At 49.9% G+C, this 26744-nt stretch overlaps 1 protein-coding gene across 1 annotated transcript in view; it reads right to left on the bottom strand.

Moving 5' to 3' along the window:
* UBE2M (ubiquitin conjugating enzyme E2 M) overlaps positions 1-26348 on the bottom strand; it is a 35950-nt gene extending 9602 nt beyond the window's left edge. The window contains exons 1-2 of the mRNA XM_088442955.1: positions 25904-26348; positions 21478-21572 (exon numbers count right to left, since the gene is read on the bottom strand). Coding sequence (XP_088299081.1) covers positions 21478-21572; positions 25904-26018 — 210 coding nt within the window. The 5' untranslated portion in view covers positions 26019-26348. The remainder of the gene's footprint in view (positions 1-21477; positions 21573-25903) is intronic.
* Between the last annotated feature and the right edge of the window lie 396 nt (positions 26349-26744).

Below are 26744 nucleotides of genomic sequence, written 5' to 3'. Positions count from 1 at the left end.
GAAACACCCCAAAATCTTCTGGAAAGCCTTGCTGTTATAGCTGCAAACTCCATAATAAAGTATACGTATTTGAATACAATGTCATTACAGTCCCTGTTGGTCTAATGTTCAGGCGTCCAAATACTTTTGTCCATATAGTGTATATACAGCATGTACAAGTGGGGGACAAGGTATATCAGATACATAGTATATTCAGTGTGTACAAGCGAGGGACAAGGTACACATCAGATATATAGTATGTACAGAGTATACAAGTTGTGGACAAGGTACGAGTCACATATATAGTATATACAGTGATGTGGGGGAGAAGGTACACACAAATACAGCATACATATAGAACATACATACTTAGTGGCACGCGAAGGTATGCGTGTGCTCGAAAAGGGGGGCTTAGTCATGAGAAAAGTAGTCATGTCTAAGACACGCCCACTTCTCATCAGTTATGGACATGCTGGGATGCCCCAAGCTCTCCCCTCTATGTGAATAGTTACCGTGCACATGCAGCATGATGTTTTAGTGGGGCACTGCCAATAGGGCAGGGCACATTCTGCCTTTTTTTTTTTTTTTTTTTTTTTAAATCAGGCAGGGCGCGGCGCCCCGCTAAAATAGCCTAGAGGGAAGCTATATACGGTGTGTTGTGGGGGCAAGACACACCATATAGGAGTATATATACACTCTGTTGTGGGAATATATATATATATATATATATATATATATATATATATATATATATATATTCCTGACGAAAAATTTGAAGTAAATTTGAAACGTTGAACGAGCAAGAGGCTGGGAATCCTCTTATTTTTCTCCAGTATACTGAGAGTGCCGCCCATATCTATTTGTTTGTTATATATATATATATATATATATATATATATATATACATACATATATATATATACATACACACACACACATATATATTTATATATATATATACACACATATATATATATTTATATATATATATATATATATATAATACATACACACACAGATACACACATACAGTCAGGTCCACAAATATTGGGACATTGACAGAATTTTCATATTTTGGCCTCTATTCACCACCACAATGGCTTTGAAATGAATCAAACAAGATGTGCTTTAACTGCAGACTTTCAGATTTAATTTGAGGGTAATTACATCCAAATCAGGTGAACGGTGTAGGAATTACAACGGTTTCTATATGTGCCTCCCACTTTTTAAGGGACCAAAAGTAATGGGACAAACTAAACAATCCTAAATCTAACTTTCACTTTTTAATACTTTGTTGCAAATCCTTTGCAGGCAATTACAGCCTGAGGTCTGGAACTCATAGACATCACCAGACGCTGGGTTTCATCCCTGGTGATGCTCTGCCAGGCCTCTACTGCAAATGTCTTCAGTTCCTGCTTGTTCTTGGGGCATTTCCCCTTCAGTTTTGTCTTCATCAAGTGAAATGCATGCTCAATCGGATTCAGGTCAGGGGATTGACTTGGCCATTGCATAACATTCCACTTTTTAGCCTTAAAAAAACTCTTTGGTTGCTTTTGCAGTATGCTTCGGGTCATTGTCCATCTGCATTGTGAAGCGCTGTCCAATGAGTTCTGAAGCATTTGACTGAATATGAGCATATAATATTGCCCGAAACACTTCAGAATTCATTCTGCTGCTTTTGTCAGCAGTCACATCATCAATAAATACAAGGGAACCAGTTCCATTGGCAGCCATACATGCCCACGCCACGACACTACCACCACGCTTCACTGATGAGGTGGTATGTTTTGGATCATGAGCAGTTGCTTTCCTTCTCTTCCCATCACTCTGGTACAAGTTGATCTTTGTCTCATCTGTCCATAGGATGTTGTTCCAGAACTGTAATGGCTTTTTTAGATGTTGTTTGGCAAACTGTAATCTGGTCTTCCTGTTTTTGTGGCTTAACAATGGTTTACATCTTGTGGTGAACCCTCTATATTCACTCTAGTCAAGTCTTCTCTTGATTGTTGACTTTGACACATATACATCTACCTCCTGGAGAGTGTTCTTGATTTGGCCAACTGTTGTGAAGGGGTTTTTCTTCACCAGGGATATAATTCTTCTGTAATCCACTACAGTTATTTTCAGTGGTCTGCCATGTCTTTTGGTGTTGCTGAGCTCTCCAGTGCGTTCTTTCTTTTTAAGAATGTTCCAAACAGTTGATTTGGCTACACCTAATGTTTTTGCCATCTCTCTGATGGGTTTGTTTTGATTTTTCAGCCTAATGATGACTTGCTTCACTGATAGTGACAGCTCTTTGGATCTCATATTGAGAGTTGACAGCAAACTGATTCCAAATGCAAATGTCACACCTAGAATCAACTCCAGACCTTTTACCTGCTTAATTGATAATGAAATATTGAGGGAATAGCCCACACCTGTCCATGAAATAGCTTTTGAGTTGATAGTCCCATTACTTTTGGCCCCTTAAAAAGTGGGAGGCACATATTGAAACTGTTGTAATTCCTACACCGTTCACCTGATTTGGATGTAATTACCCCCAAATTAAATCTGAAAGTCTGCAGTTAAAGCACATCTTGTTTGTTTCATTTCAAAACCATTGCGGTAGTGAATTGAGGCCAAAATATGAAAATTCTGTCAATGTCCCAATATTTATGGACCTGACTGTATGTCTGTATATGTATATGTGTGTGCGTGTGCGTGTGTGTGTGTATAATATGAGATATGGTAAGAACTTACCCTTGTTATCTCTATTTCTACGAAGTCCATAGGGTTCCACAGGATACCTTGGGGTATAGGTGTGACGTCAGTCGCTGGGCACCATAGAGTTAAGCTTTTCAGCCTCCCAGGATGCACTAGGGTCCCCCTCCTATACCCCGCCCCCGAGCCAAGGCACCTCAGTTAGTTATCAAGCCATAGGCCGGAGGAGGAGAAGGAAGAGAGAGAAAAAAAGATCTGGACACATACAAGAATCACATTCTCACCAGAGGGAGACGGAAAACCGGTGACCAGAGCAAAGCCCATCTGCAGCACAGGTGCGACAGGGCGGGAGTCCTGTGGAACCCTATGGACTTCGTAGAAATAGAGATAACAAGGGTAAGTTCTTACCATATCTCATATTTTCTACTTCAGGGTCCATAGGGTATCCACAGGATACCTTGGAGATGTCCCAAAGCAGTATCCTTTAAGGGTGGGGACGCTCCTGTGCAGAAAGGAGAATCCGCCGCCCGAAGGAAGCATCCTGAGAGGCGAAGGTGTCAAACCTGTAATACCTCACGAAGGTATGGACAGAGGACCACGTAGCAGCCTTGCAGATCTGAACTGCCGAGGCACCACGTCGAGCTGCCCACGAAGGACCCACAGACCTAGTGGAATGAGCCTTCAGAGAAGGAGGGACCGGTAGGCCTTCATGAAGATAAGCTTCAGAAATAGCCATACGGATCCAGGCTGCCAAAGTTTGCTTTGAAGCAGGCCAACCCTTTTTACGGAAGCCATAGAGGACAAACAAAGCGTCCGACTTCCTAAACGAAGAAGTGCGGTCAACATAAGTCCTTAAGGCCCGCACAACATCCAATGAGGCCTCACCCACAGAAAGACCCGGTGAGTTACAGGCCGGAACAACTATTTCCTCGTTAACATGAAACTGGGAAACAATTTTGGGAAGAAACTCGGGCCGAGTGCGGAGCACTGCCCTGTTCCCATGAAAAACCAAGAAAGGGGGTCTACAAGAAAGAGCCCCTAACTCAGAAACACGTCTGGCCGAAGCAATGGCCAGAAGGAAAACAGTCTTAGCTGTTAGCCATTTAAGATCCACTGAGCCCAGTGGTTCAAACGGCGGTCCTTGGAGAGCCCTCAGGACCACAGCCAAATCCCAAGGCGCCACAGGTGGAACAAAGGGCAGCTGAATGCGGAGAACACCCTGCATAAAGGTGCGCACATCCGGGATTGAAGCAATCCTACGGTGAAACCAGATAGATAGGGCCGAAACCTGTACCTTCAAAGAAGCAAGGCGAAGCCCATGATCTAGTCCCGCTTGCAGGAAGGCGAGAATCCGAGACAGACGAAACTCCCGCGGTGCATAACCTCTCGGTCGACACCACTGGAAGAACGTATGCCACACGCGATGGTATATCCTCGCGGAAGACGGTTTCCGAGCTCGTAACATGGTACGCACCACAGAGCTGGAAAACCCCCGGGACCTCAGCATGGCAGTCTCAACAGCCACGCCGTCAAAGACAGCCGAGTCAGGTCCGGGTGAAGGCAAGGACCCTGAGACAGAAGGTCCGGTCATAGCGGCAACCGCAGAGGACTGTCCACGGACAGACCCTGAAGGTCTGAGAACCAGTGCCGTCTGGGCCACGCGGGAGCTATCAACAGGAGCGTCCCTCCTTCCTGTTTGAATTTCCGGATTACCCGTGGAAGGGAGACCGGAGGGAACAGGTATGCGAACCGGAACGTCCACCGGACGGACAGAGCATCCACCAGAGACGCCCCTTCGTCTCTTGTGCGAGACCCGTACACCGGCAACTTGTTGTTGTGCCGGGACGCCATGAGGTCGATTTCTGGAAGACCCCACCTGTCCACCAGTAGTTGAAAAACGTCCGGGTGCAGGGACCATTCCCCCGGATGAACATCCTGGCGACTTAGAAAGTCCGCCTCCCAATTTAGCACTCCCGGGATGAAGACCGCTGATATGGCCGGAAGATTGCGCTCCGCCCAAACCAGGATCCGAGAGACCTCTACGAGAGCCGCCCGACTGCGAGTTCCTCCTTGCCTGTTTATGTAGGCCACGGTGATAGCGTTGTCCGACTGGACCTGCACAGGGCAACCCTGGAGAAACCGCTGTGCCTGCTGGAGAGCATTGAAGACCGCACGGAGTTCCAAGATATTTATTGGAAGCTCCGCTTCTGTCGGCGTCCACCTGCCCTGGAACAAGTGTGGACCCAAAACTGCTCCCCAGCCCCGAAGACTGGCGTCCGTTGTCAACAGGACCCAATTTGGAACCCAGAACGGACGTCCCTTGTTGAGGTGGGTCGTCTGTAACCACCACGCAAGGGACAGGCGAACCTCCGGGGTGAGCACAATCGTCTGGGACTTCAGAGACTGAGGCAGCCCGTTCCACTTGGACAGGATCAGGTGCTGCAGAGGTCTGGAGTGAAACTGGGCGTATTCCACCATGTCGAACACCGACACCATGGAGCCCAGTAACCTCATCGCTGAGTGTAAGGACACCCGGCGGCTGTGCAGGCAACTGCGCACCCTTGACTGTAAAGCAGAGATCTTGTCCTCCGTCACGAAGATCCTTTGCTGTCCCGAGTCCAATAAGGCTCCAAGATGCAGAATCCTCCGAGACGGGATTAGAGTGGACTTCTGCCAGTTGATTAGCCAGCCGTGCCGTTGCAGCAGTGCAATGGTCAGCTCCAAGTGGCGTAACAGGAGCTCTGGAGATCCTGCCACCAATAACAGGTCGTCCAAATACGGCAACATGCGGACTCCCTGCAGCCGCAGAAAAGCCGCCATGACCGCCATCACCTTGGTGAAAACACGTGGTGCTGTTGCCAGGCCAAAAGGTAACGCCCGAAACTGGAAGTGGTCGCTGCGGATTGCAAACCTGAGGAACTGTTGATGGCGCAAAAGAATAGGGACATGCAGGTAAGCGTCCTGTATGTCCAATGACACCATGTAGTCCCCAGGTTCCAGCGCCAGAATGATGGACCGTAGGGTCTCCATCCGAAACTTCGGGACCCGCAAAGACTTGTTGAGTGCTTTGAGGTTGAGAATCGGACGATATGACCCATTGGGTTTCTGTACCAAAAATAGATTTGAATAGAAACCCTGGCCCCTCTGGGAGAATGGAACAGGCACTATAACTCCAGCCTGGAGCATAGTGTGCAATACCTTCCGCAGCTCCGTAGCCTTGTTCCGGTCTGATGGTAGACCCGTGGTGAAGAAGCGAGCCGGGGGTCTGTGCCGGAAGGAGAGGGCGTATCCGTGGGAAACCACCTCCAGAACCCAAGTGTCTGTCGTAGTGGTCAACCAACACTGGGCGAACTGTAGCAGGCGGCCTCCCACCCTGGGATCCCCCAAAGGGAGGCCCGGACCGTCAGGCCGCAGGCTTGTCATCTGGCTTGGGGGCCGGACGTCTGGTACTCCATGCCTGCTTCCGGGGCTTGACCGATTTCTTAGGGCCAGCCTGTCGAGGAAACGACTGTGGTTTGGGTCTGCCCTGGGCCCTAGATGACCGAAAGGACGATGGTCCAGAACCAGAAGGAGCAGCGGCCGACGGGAGACAAGCAGATTTGGCTGCCGCCAGCGTGGCCACAATCTTATCCAGATCCGGACCGAAGAGAACTTCTCCGGTAAACGGCAATGCTTCCAGACCTTTCTTGGAATCTGCGTCCGCCTTCCAGGATCGCAGCCACAAGGTGCGACGAGCAGCTACCGCTGCTGAAGAAATTCTAGACACCAGAGTACTAATGTCTAGAGCCGCCTCGTTGATGTAGGTGGCCGAATCACGGAGATTGCCAATCAACTCCGCCTGTTCGGCCGGACAGTCGGATTCAAAAGAAGCCTCTAATGAATCCGCCCAGCGCTCCATCGCTCTGGCAACCCAGCAAATGTCCATAGCCGGCCGTGCTGCCCCCCCCTGCAAGGGAATAAGCGGACTTCAGGCAGATTTCTTCCTTGCGGTCCGTAGCATCCTTAAGGGAGGACATGGATGGCATCGGCAATATGGCACTACGGACAAGACGGGTCACGTGAGAATCCACCTGTGGAGGGGATTCCCACTTAGCAAAATAATTATCCGCGAACGGATAAGCCACCGCCAGGCGTCTCTGCGGCTGGTATCTTTTGCCAGGTTGTTTCCACGCCTCCTCTAAATGGTCCACCAACTGACCCGAAAGAGGAAAGACTGTGGCATCGCCCTTCACATCTTTGAAAAAGGCATACTTAGATTTAGCCGCTGGGGGAACTTCGTCCTCAATCACCAAGGCTGTGCGGACCGCCCGAATAAGTCCAGGAATATATACTTTGGACTTAGCATCAGCGTCCTTAGTATGGAGAGGTTCCTGATCGTAAGGATCCAGAATCTCCCCATCATCAGACGTCCCTTCGTCATCCTCATAAGGAGCGGACAGAGACGCCACCGGCCTTTTATGAGGCCGCATCACAGACTCCCCTTGCAACACATCCGACAAGTGCTGTACAGAACTCGTCAGGGAGTTAACCCACGCTGGCTCCTGAGAACCCGGGAGCGGGGAAATAGGGAGACTGTGGGGTACCACCAATTGTCGTGGGAACCCCTGCATGGGTGACGACACCATAGACTGCTGGGACAAACCCATCGGAGTAAACGCGGGCTGCGGAGCTAACTGGCCCACTAAAGCTGTTAACGCCTGAGCGAAACAAGCCCAGGGCGGCTCCTGTACCGGTGCTGTAACCGTAATAGGCCGCGCCATGGACAAACACTGCCGGCAAAGGCCCTCCGCGCTACCCTCCCCCTCCGCTAACGGTACTTTGCACGTGGTACACTGTAGCCGGAGGGGAAAATCACTTTCAGACATGATGGCACCACGTATGTGACCTCTCTCACCAATTATATTAAATAGGCGAGAGACCACCCTGCAGCACCGCACCGCAAGGGCTTTAGCAGAAAGAACAGGGACAGTAATAAAGCTGACAGTTTAGAGAAGAAAAGTTACAGGCAGCGCTAGCACAGTCACATACAATGCAGAGAAATAACAATTCCTGCACTAACAGCGCTGATTACTCAACTACACAGACACAGGGCCTGGTAGGACACAGCGCTGCATACACAGACCTGAGCCACAGCGGAGGAGAGGTATGCGGGGGGACCCAGACCACGATGCTTCCGTCCAGTGCTTCCAGCAGCGTTCACCATGCGTTCTGGAGAAGATGGCCGCCGAGGAGCAGAGAGGAGGCTGGCCTGGGGGAGGAGCGCTGCTACAGGACCAGTCGGCAGCATGCAGAGAGGGCTGTGTGCAGCGGGGGAGGCGCCGGCTGTGAGACAGGGAAGGCGCGCTCCCCTGGCATGCATTTAACCCCTGGGACGCCGCAGCGCTACCGCTCTGCTGCGGTCCGCTGTCCCAGGGGGTAGTGGAAAGCGCAGGTTGGTCGCCTGGCTCCACGCTGCAGCCAGTCCCCAGGGAACCCCCTGCCTGGGGACTTAGGACCATGTGACCAGCGGGGACCCACCGCGGGACCCCGCTGCTTACCTTTGTCCCCCTTGGATCCGGCCATGGTCCGGAACATCTGGGGTCACCGCTAGCTGTGACCCCAGATGCTCACCAGCATCCCCGGATCGGTACCGGCGTTCTGGTACCGGCGGGGGTGTAGGGAAGACAGCATGGACGTCAGGACTGACTGTCCATGCTGTACATCCAGATGTGCAGCCACAGCTGCACTGAAGAAAGCTTCAGGGGCTCTTCTAGCCCCCACTCCGACAGGTGCACCCGACGCCGGCCGGGCACCAAACTAAACTGAGGTGCCTTGGCTCGGGGGCGGGGTATAGGAGGGGGACCCTAGTGCATCCTGGGAGGCTGAAAAGCTTAACTCTATGGTGCCCAGCGACTGACGTCACACCTATACCCCAAGGTATCCTGTGGATACCCTATGGACCCTGAAGTAGAAATATATATATATGGTAAGAACTTACCTTTGTTATCTCTGTTTCTACGAAGTCCATAGGGTCCACAGGGTTGACCTTGGGGTATAGTTTGGATCTGGATCCACGGGCACCATACAGTTAAAGCTTTAGCTCCCAGGATGCACTTGGGTCCTCCTCTATACCCCGCCCCCGAGCCACAGGCACCTCAGTTGGTAAGTACCCTAGGCCGAAGGAGGAGACTAAACAGAGAGAAGGAAGACTGGAACACACAAGAAACCATACTCACAGAAATGGGAGACGGAAACACCGGTGACCAGTACCACAGCCCATTTGAAGCCAGGTGCGTCAGGGCGGGCGCCCTGTGGACCCTATGGACTTCGTAGAAACAGAGATAACAAAGGTAAGTTCTTACCATAGCTCTTGTTTTCTCCTTCAGGGTCCATAGGGGGTCCACAGGGTTGACCTTGGGGATGTCCCAAAGCAGTTCAACTAAGGGCGGGGATGCTCCTGAGCAGAAAGGAGAATCCTGCGCCCGAAGGATGCATCCAGAGAGGCAAAGGTGTCAAACGCATAAAACCTCAAAAATGTCTGAAATGAAGACCAAGTGGCCGCCTTACTCAGCTGAACAGCGGAGGCACCACGTCTAGCAGCCCAAGAAGGGCCTACAGACCGAGTGGAATGAGCCTTAACCGAGGCTGAAACAGGCAAAGGTTCCTGTATATAAGCCTCCCCAATAACAGAACAAAGCCCACGGGCTAAAGTTTTTTGTTGGCAGGCCAACCCCTCTTATGGAAACCAAAGAGGATGAACAACGAATCGGACTTCCTAACAGAGGCCGTCTGTTCAACTTAAATTCTGAGAGCCCGGACCACGTCCGGCGAAGCCTCGCCAGCCGTAAGACCCGGAGCCTGAAAAGCTGGTACCACAAGTTCCTGATTTATGTGGAACTTAGAAACCACTTTAGGCAAAAACTCAGGACGGGTGCGAAGCACAGCCCTGTCCTGATGAAAAATCAGGAAGGGGGGCTACAGGAAAGTGCCCCCAACTCGGATACCCTCCTGGCCGAAGCAAGAGCCAAGAGAAACACAGTCTTAAGTGTTAACCACTTGAGGTCAACCGACTCAAGAGGCTCAAAAGGAGGTCCCTGCAGGACCCGAAGAACCACTGCCAAGTCCCACGGAGCCACTGGAGGCACAAAGGGAGGCTGGATCCTCAGCACACCTTGGAACAAGGTGTGAACGTCAGGCAGTGAGGCAATCCTTCGCTGGAACCACACTGACAGGGGCAATACATGAACTTTTAGGGAAGCAAGCCGTAAGCCCAGGTCAAGACCTGACTGCAGAAATCCCAAGATCCTAGAAACTCTCAACACCTGAGGGTCATAGCTTCTAGACTCGCACCATTGAAAGTAAGTGTGCCACACTCTGTGGTAAATCCGTGCAGAGACAGGTTTACATGCCCTAAGCATGGTACTGTTGACAGAGCTTGAAAAGCCCCGGGACCTCAAGACGGCTGTCTCAAGAGCCACGCCGTCAAAGACAGTCGACCCAGATCCGGGTAAAGGCAGGGACCCTGAAACAACAGATCCCGACGTTGAAGCAGAAGGTACGGAGCGTCTACAAACAGGCCCCTGAGATCGGAGTACCAAGGACGTCTGGGCACGCTGGAGCCACCAGCAGAAACGTGCCCTCGTCCCGTTTGATCTTTCTGAGTACCCGAGGGAGCAGGGAGATTGGAGGAAACAGATACGCTAGGTGAAACGACCATTTCACTGACAACGCATCCACTAGGCTTGCGCCCGCGTCCCTTGTCCTTGAGCCGCATATGGGCAACTTGTAACTGTGACGAGAGGCCATCAGGTCCAATTCCGGCAGTCCCCACTTGTGCACGAGAAGTTGAAACACCTCTGGTTGAAGCAACCATTCCCCGGGATGCACGTCGTGACGGCTGAGGAAGTCTGCCTCCCAATTGAGGACTCCCGGGATGAAAGACTGCCGATATTGCTGGAAGATGGCACTCCGCCCAAGTCAGGATTCGGGACAGTTCCGACATCGCAGCTCAACTGCGAGTTCCTCCCTGGTGATTTATGTATGCCACCGTGGTGGCGTTTTCTGATCGCACCTGAACTGCTCTTCCGAGAACGGTGCCTGACGCCAGAAGAGCACGGTACACTGCTCGTAGCTCTAGAATGTTTATGGGAAGGCGGTCTCCTCCGCCGACCAACGAGCCGGTCACTGCCCCTCAACCCCGAAGACTGGAATCTGTCGTGAGCAGAACCCAGTCCGGAATCCAAAAGGGGCGACCCCGGCTGAGATGAGCTGACTGCAGCCACCACACCAAGGACCGGCGCACTTCCGGGGACAATACCAGCATCTGGGATCGGATCAGGCGGCACAACCCGTTCCATTCCACAAGAATCTGCCCCTGCAGGGGTCTGGAATGGAACTGGGCGAACTCCACCATGTCGAATGCCGACACCATGGACCCCAGGACTCATTGCTGAATGTATTGACACCCTGCCACTGCTTAGGCAACAGTGTATCCTCAGTTGTAGGGAGGATACCTTTTCCAAAGTCAAGAAAATCCTTTGTTGACTGGAGTCCAGAAGTGCTCCCAGATGGACCATCCGTTGAGATGGGATCAGAGACGACTTCTTCCAATTTGTTAACCACCCATGTGCTTGAAGACAAGCAATTGTCAGCTGTAGATGATGAAGAAGCACCTCCGGGGAACTAGCCAGCAGCAGCAGATCGTCCAGGTACGGCAGCAGCCGTATACCCTGACCCCGAAGGTGGGCAGCCATGACTGCCATCACCTTGGTGAAAACCCTCGGAGCCGTGGAAAGACCGAAAGGCAATGCCCGAAATTGGTAGTGATGGTTTAGGATAGCAAACCTCAGGTACCGCTGATGTGCCGGTGCCACGGGCACATGGAGATAGGCGTCCTGGATATCGAGGGAGACCATGAAGTCCCCTGGTTCCATCGCCAGGATGATGGACCGCAATGTTTCCATCCTGAACCTGGGAACTCTGAGGTACTTGTTCAGAGACCTTAAATTCAGAATAGGGCGATGAGACCCATTGGGTCTCTGCACCAGAAACAGATGCGAAGCTTTGGACTCGTCCAGCGAAGGACTCGTTCAAAAAAATTGGTGGGGCGGCCTGCACCGAAACGACAGGGCGTACCCCTGAGAGACTACTTCTCGAACCCAAGCATCCGTGGTGGTACTGAACCAACACTGGGCGAATCTGAGAAGTCGGCCTCCCACTCTGGGGTCCCCCAGGGAGAGGCACGTCCCGTCAGGCAGCAGGTTTATCCTCCTGTTTGGAAGAGGGGCGCCAAGCATTCCATATGCTTCTTGGGTTTGGATGAGGCTTTGGTCGCTGAATGTCTCGGGAAGGACTGGCCTTTGGCCTTACCCTGAACCCGAAAGGACCGAACGGCAGTGCTCCTCACCCTAGCCGGCGCAGAAGCCGAAGGGAGGAAAGCCGACTTGGACTTAGCCAAGGTATCCACTATTTTGTCCAAATCCGGACCAAATAGCAAATTTCCATTAAAGGGGAGAGCCTCCAGACCCCTTTTTAGAGTCCGCATCAGCCCTCCAGGACCGCAGCCACAAGGATCTCCGAGCAGACACAGCCGCAGCAGAAACTCTAGAGGTTAACATGCTTGCGTCCAATGACGCTTCCCCAATATAGGAAGCGGCATCCCTCATTTGCGCCACTAATGCTCTCTGAACATCCGGAACATCGTCCGTAAGAGAATCCTCCAAGGCATTGGCCCAGTTCTCAATGGCTTTAGCCACCCAGGAAATGGCCATGGACGGGCGCGCCACTGCTCCGGAGAGCGAGTAAATGGATTTCAAACAAATCTACACTTTCTTGTACGTTAGATAGTTTAAAGAAGGAAATAGACGGCAATGGTAGCGTAGCGGTTTTAACCAAGCGAGTGACATGTGAAACCACCGCCGGTGGAGTCTCCCATTTCCTGTAATGATCCTCAGGAAAGGGATAATGAGAAGCCAACCTTTTCTGCGGTTGGAATCTCTTGCTGGGTAATTGCCAGGCCGCCGCCATATGATCCGCCCACTGATCGGACAGAGAGAACACGTTAGAAGTAACCTTTGCTTTCTTGAAGTCAGGAAACTTCGACTTAGGGACCGATGCCTCCTCTTCTATGTTGCGAATAGCCCGCACCGCCCTAACTAATGCTGGAACATTAATAGAGGACCTAGGCTCAACCTCCTGTCCCACAGCACCCAAATCAGAATCCTCATGGACCTCTCCATCATCTGAAGAGGGATCCGATTCTGATACCTGCGCAGTGAGTAAACTCACAACAGGCCGCTAGGTCACCTTCTGTGGCACATCACCCTGCAAAAATGACTGAAAAGCCGAGGATGAGGCCGCCAAACTCTGTACCGAGTTGGAGAGAACATCCACCCAAGGCGGAGGAGCCGACAGAGGGAAGCTCTGAAAAGGCACTACAGACTGTTGTGATACAGGGGGAGGCTGGACATACACAGGCAGCCCCGAATACTGTCTCACAGTCTGGGCCCCGGAGGGAGACCGCAATACCTGCGGAATATCCGGGGAATGGGAGATAGAGTGCTGGGACAATGCCCCAAAAGGGGTCACTGTAGGGATCGACATCTGCAATAGATGTCAGCACTTGTGAAAACATCGCCCAAGGGGGGTCCTGCTGCATAGGGGGAATAGAGGGGCCTGGTGCCAGCTGGCACTGCCCGCAAAGACCATCCTGAGATAAATCCCCCCCATTAACACCAGAACAGCGTCTGCAGGAAAGCAACACAGGAGCCCCGGAGTGCTCAGTCTCCTCATCAGACATGATACAGTAATTATGCAATAACACCCCCGCACTCACAAGCATGCAACACAAACAGGCCCAAAAATATGGTACTGTGTAGCACACAACAGTATGTGACTGACCTCACAAATACATGATTTATAAAAGTGAGGTTAATAGAAAAACGCCCCTCCCCCACACACCTTCGGGCTGTAGGAGAAGCAAAGGGATAGATATAAGCTGACAGCAATTAGAGAATAAATACAGACAGCAGCACTAGCAAAGTCACATACAATGCAGGAAGATTGTACTTACTGCACCAATCGCTACCCTCAACCACCCAGATTCAGTGTCTGGGGGGAGTTATAGCGCTGTGTACACTGTCCTTTAGGTAGGGGAGAGGTACACAGGGGGACCTGACCATGCACCTGCCTGGGAGCCTGCGTTATATCCTTCTAAAGATAGCCGTCGGAGAGCTCTGAGGAGTGGCCAGCAGAGGAGCAGCTCAGAGACGCCAGTACACATGAGAAAAGGCGCGCTGAGGGGAGGAGCCGCTAAACCAGGGAAGGCAGCCTCCCCTGGCTAGTATTTAACCCCAGGGATGCCGGTTCCCCTCCGGAACTTATACCCTGGTGGTCCATCGGAGCGCGGGGTATGCCTGCATGAGGGGGAGCCCGCCGCCGCTACTAGCGCCGCCGGTCTGTCCCGAGACCGGCGGCAACTGACTGCGTTTATCCCCGCGAGCGGCACTAAGAGCGCTGCTCGCGGCTTACCTGTTCCCCGTAGAGTCCGGCAGCAGTCAGAGGGAGGTCCCGGAGCCATGCTAGGACTAACTCCGGGGTCCCGCTGCGATCGCCAGATCAGTACTGGCGTCCCAGCGCCAGCGGGGTGTTGGAGCGGCAGCGTGGACGTCCAGAAGGACAGTACTATGCTGCTGCATTAAGTGTAAAACCAGAGAAAAAAATAAATAAAAATTTTGTTCGGTAAAAATAAAGCTTAGGGGCTGCTCCTGCAGCCCCACTGCACAGTGCAACCGACTTCGGCCGGCACCAAACTGAAACTGAGGTGCCTGTGGCTCGGGGGCGGGGTATAGAGGAGGACCCAAGTGCATCCTGGGAGCTAAAGCTTTAACTGTATGGTGCCCGTGGATACAGATCCAAACTATACCCCAAGGTCAACCCTGTGGACCCCCTATGGACCCTGAAGTAGAAAAAAAAAAATATATATATATATATATATATATATATATATATACACACACATACATACATACATACACACACACACATACACAGACTGTGTTGTGGGGACAAGATACACACCATATGCAGTATATATACACTCTGTGTTGTGGGGACAAGGTACACACCATATCCCAGGGCTTGACAAATCTTCTAAAATCTAGGAGCCAGGATGAAAGCGTAGGAGCCAGACCACTGTCCCCACCAAAAAAAATTACAGGAGTGAGGAGCACAGTTCTGTGTGTTATGCAACTGTTATACACACTATACTAGTCCACAAAATGGTCACAGCTGAATGGTTACAGTCAAATGGAGGCTCTCTCACTGCTCTGCACAGCTCCCCTGCTCCACCCCCCAGTAATAACGGACCACATTTCACATGAAATAATGGTGCCAGAAAGTACAACAAAACCCCCCTCCCCTCGTGGTCACACCACAGACCCTACTACCGGAGAGCTCAATGCAGCCGGAGACAGACAGCTGGGACGTACAGGAGATCAGCATAGACTGCGACAGACAGCAGGGATCAGAGCAGGCCAGGATGGAGAGGAGTCGTCAGCGCAGGCCAGGATGGACACAGGCACAGCAGTCACCACAGGTGACACTCAGCACAAGCACTCCTGTGCATGATATGAACACCGCAATACTATAGGCCCGAATCTCCGCCGATGGTGATGAGGATCTGCTTCCTCCCTCACTGCAAAATCTGGTAGCCATGGCGACTTGGCCCCCGGGATTTGTCGAGCCCTGCCATATACAGTATATATACACTGTGTTGTGGGGACAAGACACACACCATATACAGTATATGTACAGTGTGTTGTGGGGACAAGGTACACACCATATACAGTATATATACACTGTGTTGTGGGGACAAGGTACATATATAATATATAGAGCGTGTTGTGGAGACACACATTACGCAGTACATAGTGTGTTGAGGGGACGGGATGTAGTTACGAGACCGGCGACTGCGATGCCGCCGGTCTCAATACCGACAAGGGACTTAAGATAGGAGACGGTATTTTGATGCCTATCTTAATAAAGACGCCAGAACGCCAAGCTGAACGAGGTAATAACCCAGGGAGCCCTTAGCGTTTGCCTCAAGGGCTGGGGGGGTGGAGCGTTAGGTTTATGGAGCGTAGCGGGGTTAGGCACCCCTAGAGGGGAGGGTTAGGCACCACTGGGGGATGGTTAGGTTTAGGCACTAATGGGGAGGGCTAGGGTTAGGCTACAAGGAGGGAGGGTTGGGGGGAGGGTAAGTGTACTTACCCGACCCGTCAGGATACTGCTGTCGGTATTCTGACAGGAGGCATCTCGACAGCCGGCATTACATACCAATTCCGTGGAGACAAGGTACACACCGTATACAGAGCGTGTCGTGGAGACACGCAATATGCAGTACATAGTGTGTTGTGAGGACAAGGTATACACCATATATAGTATATAGAGCGTGATGTGGAGACACAATATGCAGTACACACTGTTGTGGGGACAAGGTATACACCATATATAGTATATAGAGCGTGATGTGGAGACACAATATGCAGCACAGCCATGGCCAAAAGTTCTGAGAATGACACAAGTATTGGTTTTCACAAAGTTTGCTGCTTCAGTGTTATTAGACCTTTCTGTCAGATGTTACTATGGTATACTGAGGTAACATTACAGCATTACATAAGTGTAAGATGTTACTATGGTATACTGAGGTTACATTACAGCATTACATAAGTGTCAGATGTTACTATGGTATACTGAGGTAACATTACAGCATTACATCAGTGTCAGAGATTACTATGGTATACTGAGGTAACATTACAGCATTACATAAGTGTCAGATGTTACTATGGTATACTGAGGTAACATTACAGCATTACATAAGTGTCAGAGGTTACTATGGTATCATGAGGTAACATTACAGCATTACATAAGTGTCAGAGGTTACTATGGTATACTGAGGTAACATTACAGCATTACATAAGTATCAGATGTTACTATGGTATACTGAGGTAACATTACAGCATTTCATAAGTGTCAAAGGCTTTTATTGACAATTTCATTAAGTTTATGCAAAGAGTCAATATTTGCAGTATTAACCCTTCTTTTTCAAGACCTCTGCAATTCGCCCTGGCATGCTATCACTCAACTTCTGGGCCACATATTGACGCTTCTACCCGACGTATGAACGGGGGTTTGGCGGTATGCGCCTCTGTCATTACCGGCGCTGCTATCTACAAGATAGCTATCTACAAGATAGCAGCGCCGATAGCCTGGGCAATGTATGAACGACCGTTTGGCCTGCTGTAGCTGTCGTTATCGACAGCTGTCGGATCTCACGATACTTGCGAGATCCCGTGCATGCTCAGTGGAGCCGTCCGGGACTAATACACAGCGCATCAGCACTAGGTTGATGCGCTGCGGTCTCTAGCGGGGAGCGCCGGAGGGGGGAGTTATCGCTCCCCCTCTCCGGTCGATGAGATGTTCACACATCTCATCTGTAGTGCTTCCTGCTTCGCCTCTGTAAAGAGGCGAAGCAGGGAGCGATATAGTGGCGCGTTAATACATCTACCCCTTTGACACTTATGAAATTAATTGTAATTTTACCAAAGTACACCATAGTAACATCTGACAAAGGTCTAATAACACTGAAGCAGCAAACTTTGTGAAAAACAATACTTGTGTCATACTCAAAACTTTTGGCCATAGCTGTACATGGTGTGTTGTGGGGACAAGGTACACACCATAAATAGTATATAGAGCATGTTGTGGAGAGACACAATATGCAGTACACACTGTTGTGGGGACAAGGTACACATCATATATAGTATATAGAGTGTGTTGTGCAGACACACAATATGCAGTACACACTGTTGTGGGGACAAGGTACACACCATAAATAGTATATAGAACATGTTGTGGAGACACACAATATGCAGTATACACTGTGTTGTGGGGACAAGGTACACACCATATATAGTATATAGAGCGTGTTGTGGAGACACACAATATGCAGTACACACTGTTGTGGGGACAAGGTACACACCATATATAGTATATAGAGCGTGTTGTGGAGACACAATATGCAGTATAGTGTGTGGTGGGGACAAGGTACACACCATAAATAGTATATAGAGCGTGTTGGCAGACACACAATATGCAGTATAGTATGTTGTGGGGACAAGGTACACACCATAAATAGTATATAGAGCGTGTTGTGCAGACACACAATATGCAGTATAGTATGTTGTGGGGACAAGGTACACACCATAAATAGTATATAGAGCGTGTTGGCAGACACACAATATGCAGTATAGTATGTTGTGGGGACAAGGTACACACCATAAATAGTATATAGAGCGTGTTGTGCAGACACACAATATGCAGTATAGTGTGTTGTGGGGACAAGGTACACACCATATATAGTATATAGAGCGTGTTGTGCAGACACACAATATGCAGTATAGTGTGTTGTGGGGACAAGGTACACAACATATATAATATATAGACCGTGTTGTGCAGACACACAATATGCAGTATAGTGTGTTGTGGGGACAAGGTACACATCATATATAGTATATAGAGCGTGTTGTGCAGACACACAATATGCAGTATAGTGTGTTGTGGGGACAAGGTACACACCATATATAGTATATAGAGCGTGTTGTGCAGACACACAATATGCAGTATAGTGTGTTGTGGGGACAAGGTACACACCATATATAGTATATAGAGCGTGTTGTGCAGACACACAATATGCAGTATAGTGTGTTGTGGGGACAAGGTACACACCATATATAGTATATAGAGCGTGTTGTGCAGACACACAATATGCAGTACATAGTGTGTTGTGGGGACAAGGTACACACCATATATAGTATATAGAGCGTGTTGCGGAGACAACCTGATGACTAGGCCCTGTGGAAACCGGATAACGGTCTCTATGGAGCATACATTTGGGAGATACAGATGTGCACCTGCTGAGAGTGATCATGATCTGCACCAGTAGCTCCCAGTACAGCAGAGGGGAGAATTTACTTGTGAAACGGGAGGTAGGAGACATCAATATTGGGAGAGAAAATAGAAGACTGATCCATTAATAGAAGCAATCCTGTATATGAGCTTTCATTAGTGCCCCATCTCTCTTGCAAGTTAGTTCTATTGGCAGCAGAAGCCTGGGAATCGGGACTGGGAGATACATCAGAGCACCAGTTATTACCCACTGAGATGCACTGGAACCTGACACGTAGGTACTTTACTCCTTTACTAGGTATTTCCAGTGTAGTAGAGTACAGCCATTAGTGAGCCTGGGGTGTATGTGCTGCTTTTACTGATTAATAGATCTGACCACCTGCCAGTGTGTGAGCTGCAGATGACGACCAGCATGGCAGGAGGACGGCATACACCACGTATTCAGGACAGCTAACTGCTACCGCTCAGCATCCAGAACTGGGTCCACGCTACCCTGCGCCCAAATAATGCTTGTGATCCTCCATTATCTATAGACAGCTGCGTAAACCAGGAACCACACCGCCTGCTCGCCCGCCGTAACGACAACGGGAAAGAGAGATTTGTGAGTAAATGAAAAGTCAGTAACCAGCCGTCTCCCCTTAACGTCAGAGGAATTAAATGGCGAGTTACTTTTCTCATATCGTTGCACTGTTGTGGGTGGATAACCTCTGTAGGTTAGATAGTCGGGGCTTATGCACAGCGCTGTCACGCATTAGCGGCATATTGACAGTTATTACAGTTTTACATCCGCTGAGTTATCGGTTAGATGTAACGTGACAAGTAGTCTTCTATGTAAAAATGTATACCTTGTATAGGAATTCTGTTTCATTCTTTAGTGTTTAGGTCTAGCTATATTAGTTTTATAAAAATAAAAAAAGGTTTCGATTATTCTAGTATTGTTGTGTTGAAACCTTTATCAGTTAGTAATTATAACACAGGCATTTAGGGCCTCATTCAGAGGCGGTCGGAGGATGCAAGCGGTCGCTCAGAAACTGGGCGGCCACTTGCATCCTGACCGGCCGCCTCTGTTGCGGTCATTAGGTTGTGTGTTAACACCCACAGCTCTAACGACCGCTCCGGCGATGGTCAGAGACCATCGCGACCATCGGGGCTTACGACGAGACCCTAGGGTAGGGTTTCCCATGTCGTAAGCCCCGGAGAGCTTCTGGCTCTGTCTGAGCCGGAAGCTCTCCACTGACATCACTAGTGATGTCAGTGGGGCCGCCCCCAAACGGTAGGCGCTCCCACGGGAAAGCCTCCGTTTGGGCTGCCACCCCCCGGCCCGCCTTTCAAACGGGGCGAGCTGTCAATCAACATCGACAGCTCGCCCCCTTTGGATCGAGACCCGCTACGACCGGCGCTGTCGGTCGTAGCGGGTCTCACGCATGCGCACGACGGCGCCGGCGTGCGCATGCTCTGTGGGGGGGCCATCGACCTGGTCCGAGCGCATCGGCGCTAACGACCGGGTCTGAATGACCCCCTTAGTGTGGTGTTTGGTCATCCGTTATACAGCTATACAGGTGTTATGTACGTGTACAGCATGGCATATGTAAGGTGTAGCGCTGAACGAGTATATGAAATACTGGTCTGTCTGGTGCAGAGGACTGTGGGCACAGCTACTAGTAATCACCACTTGACTTAGACTACCAGCAGACCTCAGATCTGGCAGAGGGGTGCACAGGCATAGTGGCAGTAATGTAGTGCCAAGTAGTAGCCATTGGGTGCAGATGGAGAACCATAGCAGTGGGGTAAGTAAAAAGACAGGCCAAAAAAAGTGTCTCAGTAATGAGCCAGAGATGATACCCATATCAGTGACTAACCCCCCCAACCCCAGTGTCTATGACCTCACTGTAAAGGTGCACATCCACGAGCAGATTAGGTAACGACAGTACGATTACGACATCGTAATCATACAGTCGTTCCCCATCCGCTGCAGTCCTTACACTGAATGATTAGTCGTTCAGTGTAGGCACCCTCCATCATCCCTGAACATGGTCAATCTGTCGTTATCGGCAGATTGACCGGCATGTTCAGCCGATGATGGATGCTGGAAACGGCAACGAAATTATTGTGCACGATTAATGAGTGATTGCGCGATTACAATGTCATAATCGTGCAATGGCTCATTAATATCTACTAGTGGATACACGGCTTAACATTGCCACCACCCCACAGTGAGTACCCTCAAACTGCCAGAGGCAGGATGACAGATTGTTATGTTCAGTGGTTCACTGGCTGAGTAGCCCACACCCAGCTATGCAAAACCCCTATTGCAGACACCCACTACTGTGGCAGAGAAGTTTTGGGATCACCTGTGTTACCACTCTATACAGTCCATGTCCATGTCATCAGTTATGACTGTCAGGAAACCACAGAAACATTTTTCTATATTTGAATTATGTCCACCACAAAGTAACTAAAGACATGGCCACTATTACATATTCAGAGCACTTCTCATTTCCATAGCTTGGGGTCCAGCTAGCGAACCCCTCACTCATTTCATGGGCAGCCTAAATATAATGCAAAGTAACCAGGATAAGTGCCCGGCATGGTGCAAGACACCTAGGGTTTATACAAGGAAAATCCATTAACAGGCGGCTCTTAGTGCTCATTTTACACGGGCACCAACAAAAGGGTTTACCAGTCCCAGTCGGGGTCTTCCGTGTTCGGGCTTACGCAGTCGGTATTCAGTCAGACGGCTTCCCGGCCGTCTGCATTTCATACCCAACGCGTAATAATTTGTTAGCTTGAAAATAGTAGTTGTCCTCCCCATGCTCTATTTAGTGAATGGCAATGACCATTAGAGACACTTACCTCATCGGGGCAGATGACTAGTTTGAAATTAAGAAGGTCGTCATGGTCTGAAAACTCTATTTCACATGTTTTCGGCAAATTCAGTTCATTAATATCTGCAAAGCAAAGCACCAGGTATATGAATGCTGTAAACACTGTGTGGATTGTAATATCGCTGTTATTATTCCCCGGTCTACCAATTTAATACGACACTGCAGGCAAGATCATAGCAAGTACTGAAAGCACCGTCACCTTTTGTGGAGGTTCTCATTTTTATTTGTTATAAACATCGGATTCAACCACAAAAAAGAAGAAATCTTATTAGCATCTCAGTAAGCTTACATGCTCATTTGTTCCTGTGTCACTGCAACCTGATCCCTCCACCATACAGAGGATCCTGTTGATAAGGCACAAGTTACGCTTCACTTCATAGGTGCCAAGTAGTCAGACTAAAAGATGATCTTAGAACATTTTGTTTTTGCTCCTTGTTACATATTATGGCTGCATCCAAAAAGGAAACAAAAGTCCGCTCCATCTCCCCGAGGTCTACACGGGTTTCCCACAGCCACATTGGGCATGTACATATTTGGGTGGTGAAACCCAAGCATCCTGGGCGATTTGGTGATCTAACCAAATGACTGGGTCTGGAACGGCACCATAAGCATGATCGGAGAGGTACTGGATACGAAGTCTGATGAGGTCCATTATCCGATTGTGTTTAGCGCCTGTCATATGATTTCTATACTGCACTGTAAAATGACAGAATCGATTTGGCTTATATGGACATCCATTTTTCTTTTTCTGATTGGGTAGCACGGTTGGTGCAATGGACAGCATTCCACTGGGGCACGTACTGTAAAGCAGGGTAGAATACGTGCGCACTATTATACAGATAACTACCGAATAAATAATAATTAAAATGCCTATATTAAATTGAAGGAGACAAAAGATCGGATGACAACACGGACATTAGAACATAGCAAACAGACAATGTCATGTAACCAAGACAACTAAAGATGTACTACCAGCGTTGGTGCAAACAGTATCGTCTTCATTCTAGCACCCTGCAACTGTCACAACCTGTGCAGTTCCTCTTTCTTGCCTGGGGCGTTGCTCTCTGCTCTGGTGCTTCTAGCACACTCAGATGATGCAACAAACTGCTGAGACACAGACCAGAGTGTGCTAGAAGCACCAGAGCAGAGAGAGACACACCTGGCAGGAAAGACGAACTGCACGGGTTATGACAGGTGAAGGGTGCTAGAATGAACGCTACAATAATGTCTTTCCGTCAAGGCTCAGTCACTCCACTGGTGGTCATATCCTCGTCCTGGAGAGTGCAATTCACATGACACTCATACTGCCAACTGGGAACGATGGGATGCAAGGGGCGGCAGTGTAGAAATGTTTCCGTGACCAGGGGCTTAGAGCTATATATACCAAGCAGTGGCTTTTGTAAATCGCCGCTCCCCAGCAGTTGGGAGCTGAAAACGTAAAGCTGCACTAACATTCAGTGGGGGGAATTCAGTCGAATGCGATGTTCAATAGGGAGAATGAGTTCTCGGAGCTATTCAATTGTTCACATCACGCCTGGCACAGGAGACGCAGGTTACCGTGCCTAATGCCAGGGGTGTAGTCGCAGGAAATGGCATTCCCCGACTTGAGTGCCTGGCCTGATGCTGTTAATGTATGCGGTAAGCCTGCAACTAACATCAAGGCACTAGTGTGGTGGGATTTCTGCTCACACCCTCTAGTCAGGGGTTTACCACGCAGCCAGTTGAATAGGGCACTCATTCCCGTCACTATTCAACATCGCATTCAATTGAATTCCCCCCCAGCGTAAAGCCGACCAGGCTTAGTAATTAAAGCCATTAGACTTTCTAGAAGCTCATGGAAATTAATCTTTAACCCTTACAATAAATTCAATAGCCTATATCAGTGTTGGCTAACCTTGACACTCCAGCTGTTGTGGAACTATATATCCCAGCATGCCCTGCCACAGTTTTAGCATGCCCTAATAGCAAAACTGTAGCAGTGCATGCTGGGTTATGTAGTTCCATAACAGACAACCGTATAAGGAGCTCTATATATAAAATTGAGAACCCGACTGAAATAAATAAAAATCATTTTATTTACTACATATAAAAGACAAATTGTTGCAAAACACGCAATAGTGCATAGCAATTTAACATTGCAGCAGTAGATACTGTAATTTAAAAAGATTTCTGTCTGAATCAGAGACTTAAATGCATGCTACCTTATTGCAACAACTAGTGTGCTTTTGTAACAATTTATGTTTTAAGCGTAATAAATAAGAGTTTCCTAATTTTATATATATATTAAGCACAATGTATGCGGTTGTGTGTTTTCTATACAGTTGTGGTGTGTTTTGTAATGGTTACATTTTCAGAGCCAGGAGTCTGATCAATAATCAGCATTTGTGAATGAATATAAGTTATTTGGAATATACCCCGAAGGTCTAGTTTTATTTTGGGATTTACTAGAGAGCGCCAAGGGCTTTTTCCCTATTGGAACCAGTTGTCTTACCTGCAATTGCTCCATTTCACAGGCACAAAATCAGACACACACAAAACCGATAAAGGCAATAGGTTTTTTTACTACGAGACAAGAGACTGAGCAATTTGGAATGAGACCTTTTTGTGTGTGTGCAAACGACTTACGTTGGGAGTTGAGGAATGTGAGAGGCCAGGAAGGGTGCTGGTTTAGGTGGCTAAATGAAGGGGTCAATTGTGAATTCAAATGGAAGGAAACCAGTGCCATTCACTAAAGTGTAATAGAGGTGATCGGTAAATTTCGGAAGAGTCAGCTGCATGATCTCTGGGATATATAAAGTATATCACAAAACCACTGTTTGATGCCAAAATCCCAGTCTCATCTTTAGATGTACAAAGGTAATGTCATTGGGTTTCTAGGTTAACTGCCCAATCACTTCTATTAAACTTCAAATATCAGGTATTATTAGAAAATTAAATAGATTGGGCTATTCTGCAACTAGCTATCCATCTTATCACTATTACAGAGGGCGATGTCATGCCCCTACTCTCAGACAGGGTTACTGTAAGTTGCCCCTCTGTGCCAAGCAGGGATAAGACTCGGTGTCATAGTGAAGCCAGTGGGAGGAATTGGTCATTAGGACAGTGTTGGCTAACCTTGACACTCCAGCTGTTATGGAACTACATAACCCAGCATGCACTGCTACAGTTTTGCTACTACGGCATGCTAAAACTGTGGCAGGGCATGCTGGGATATATAGTTCCACAACAGCTGGAGTGTCAAGGTTAGCCAACACTGCATTAGGATAAGTCACTCCTGTGCCAGCCCTCAGCAGCATCACAGATCAGCCCTCTGTGGGCCCAAGGGTCCACCAATAGAGGACCCCGCCAAGTATATTGTGCAGCTCACCACTGGCATATAACTCACTTCAGTGAGGACAATAGGGAAGAAGCTGTGTTAACGCCTGTAAGTGGCATCATGGGTGAGGGGGAACCCACGTCTGTGTGGTCTATACATGCCAATGAGGAGCAAGCAGGCACCATAGTAGGAATGTAAGAGAAAGCTCAGCTCACTGGTGAATTCATTAGATAAGCATCTAAGAGGCCAATTCAATCGGTCGGCATGTGCCACCGGAACACTAGTAAAGGCACCACACCGCAGACGCAAAATCGCACACGTACCTCAGAAAATGGGAGAAGTTGCTCTATCATAATAATCCATGACATGGGCAGTCTCTGCCCATAGCGGATACTTGGAATGCCCCCAGCATTAGCTATAGCATGGGAGCTGCGGCTACCACCACCACAATGGCACCACATCTGAGGAGGTAAAGATGGAAATGGTGCCTGGGGTATTCCACAGTAGCTGTGCGGCTCTTACCCCGAGTACCACGTCAGAGACACAAGGGAAAAAGGTGGGATTCAACACAGCACGATGTGCTGCCGGGCAACACAGCGCACACGTCGGCCAGTTACGGTAGTCCCAGCATCGCAGGTTTTCCTGCCAACCTCTATGGGATGTGGGGCAAAACTTGCAATGCAGATGGATGGGATTTGCAAATTGAGAACTGAATTCCCCCCCCAAAAGTTTCACATCCGTGCCCCCCAATACCCCCATCTCAACGACATGGGCGCCGCCACCATTGATGGGGAAAGCCACATCATGGAGATAGCAGCCAGCACCATCCCGTGATACAAAGCCCTGTTGCTAGGGGCAATTTGGGGGGATAGGGTGGGCTGTCTGTCTCTCATGCTGTTGGGGAACTACAAGTCCCAGCATGAGGCTTCCAGGGGCTGCAGGTTCCCGGGTTTGGAGGGGGGGGCAATATAGCACTCCCCCCCCCCTGGTGTTGGGCAATGTGGCTCCCCCCGGTAGCGGGCCGGCAGGTAGGGCCGCACTCCCAGGGCCAGGCCCCGCTCCCTCCTCCTGCTCTCACCTTTCTGGATGCGCAGCTGCGCCGCGGACGCCTTCTTGCTGCTGCCCTTGGTGCCGCCGCCGCCGGCCGACTCCTCCTCCTTCTTCTGCTGCTTCAGGGAGAAGAGTTTGATCATCGTTGCTGGATCCCCCCGCGGGCCGCCCTCAGCCCTCCTCCGGCTCTCCCTGTGTCCCGCACCGGGGGCAGCTCCCGGCCTCCCTCCGTCCCTTCCGCCCTCACGTACAGGCCAGGCCGCAGCCGGGGGCTTCGGGAGACGCCGCTGTTAGCACTAGGCCGCCGCCGCCGCCGGCTGTTCCGCTCTCTGGCTGGTGCTGCCTCTCCCCGGAGCCCGGCAGCGGAAACACTCACAGAGCCTCTCTCCTCCGCCCGGCCGCCCCAGCACACTGGCTGCTGTGCTGTGCTCGCTGCTACTGCGCAGCTTCGGAAACGCTCGGCGCACGCGCTCGGCAATCTCCGGGTAAACGCTCGGAGCGCGCGCTCGGCCATCTCCGGAAACGCTCGGCACAGGCGCCCGGCCATCTCCGGAAACGCTCGGCACTGGCGCTCGGCAATCTCCGGAAACGCTCGGGAAGTGTCGGACTGGCGCCGCTCGGGAAACTCCGGAATCGCCGACACCAAAGCGCCAAGAAATTGCCTGAAGTGACGCAGTTTACTTCCAGGGGGCTGATATGTTGCTGTGCACACTGGGCCTGATTCAGCGAGGATCGCGACTGCGGATACCCACGCAATCGGCCGATTGTTGCGTTCTGCGTATGCAAATAAAAGCACTTGTCCCTGATATTTGTGTATTAAATTTTATCATACACATAACCACTCCCATTGGTGTAATCCCAAAAAGTAC

Source organism: Taudactylus pleione, unplaced genomic scaffold, assembly GCF_031769625.1.
Source record: "Taudactylus pleione unplaced genomic scaffold, aTauple2 ptg000318l, whole genome shotgun sequence".
NCBI lineage: Eukaryota > Metazoa > Chordata > Amphibia > Anura > Myobatrachidae > Taudactylus > Taudactylus pleione.
This window is presented reverse-complemented; position numbering and strand designations above follow the sequence as displayed.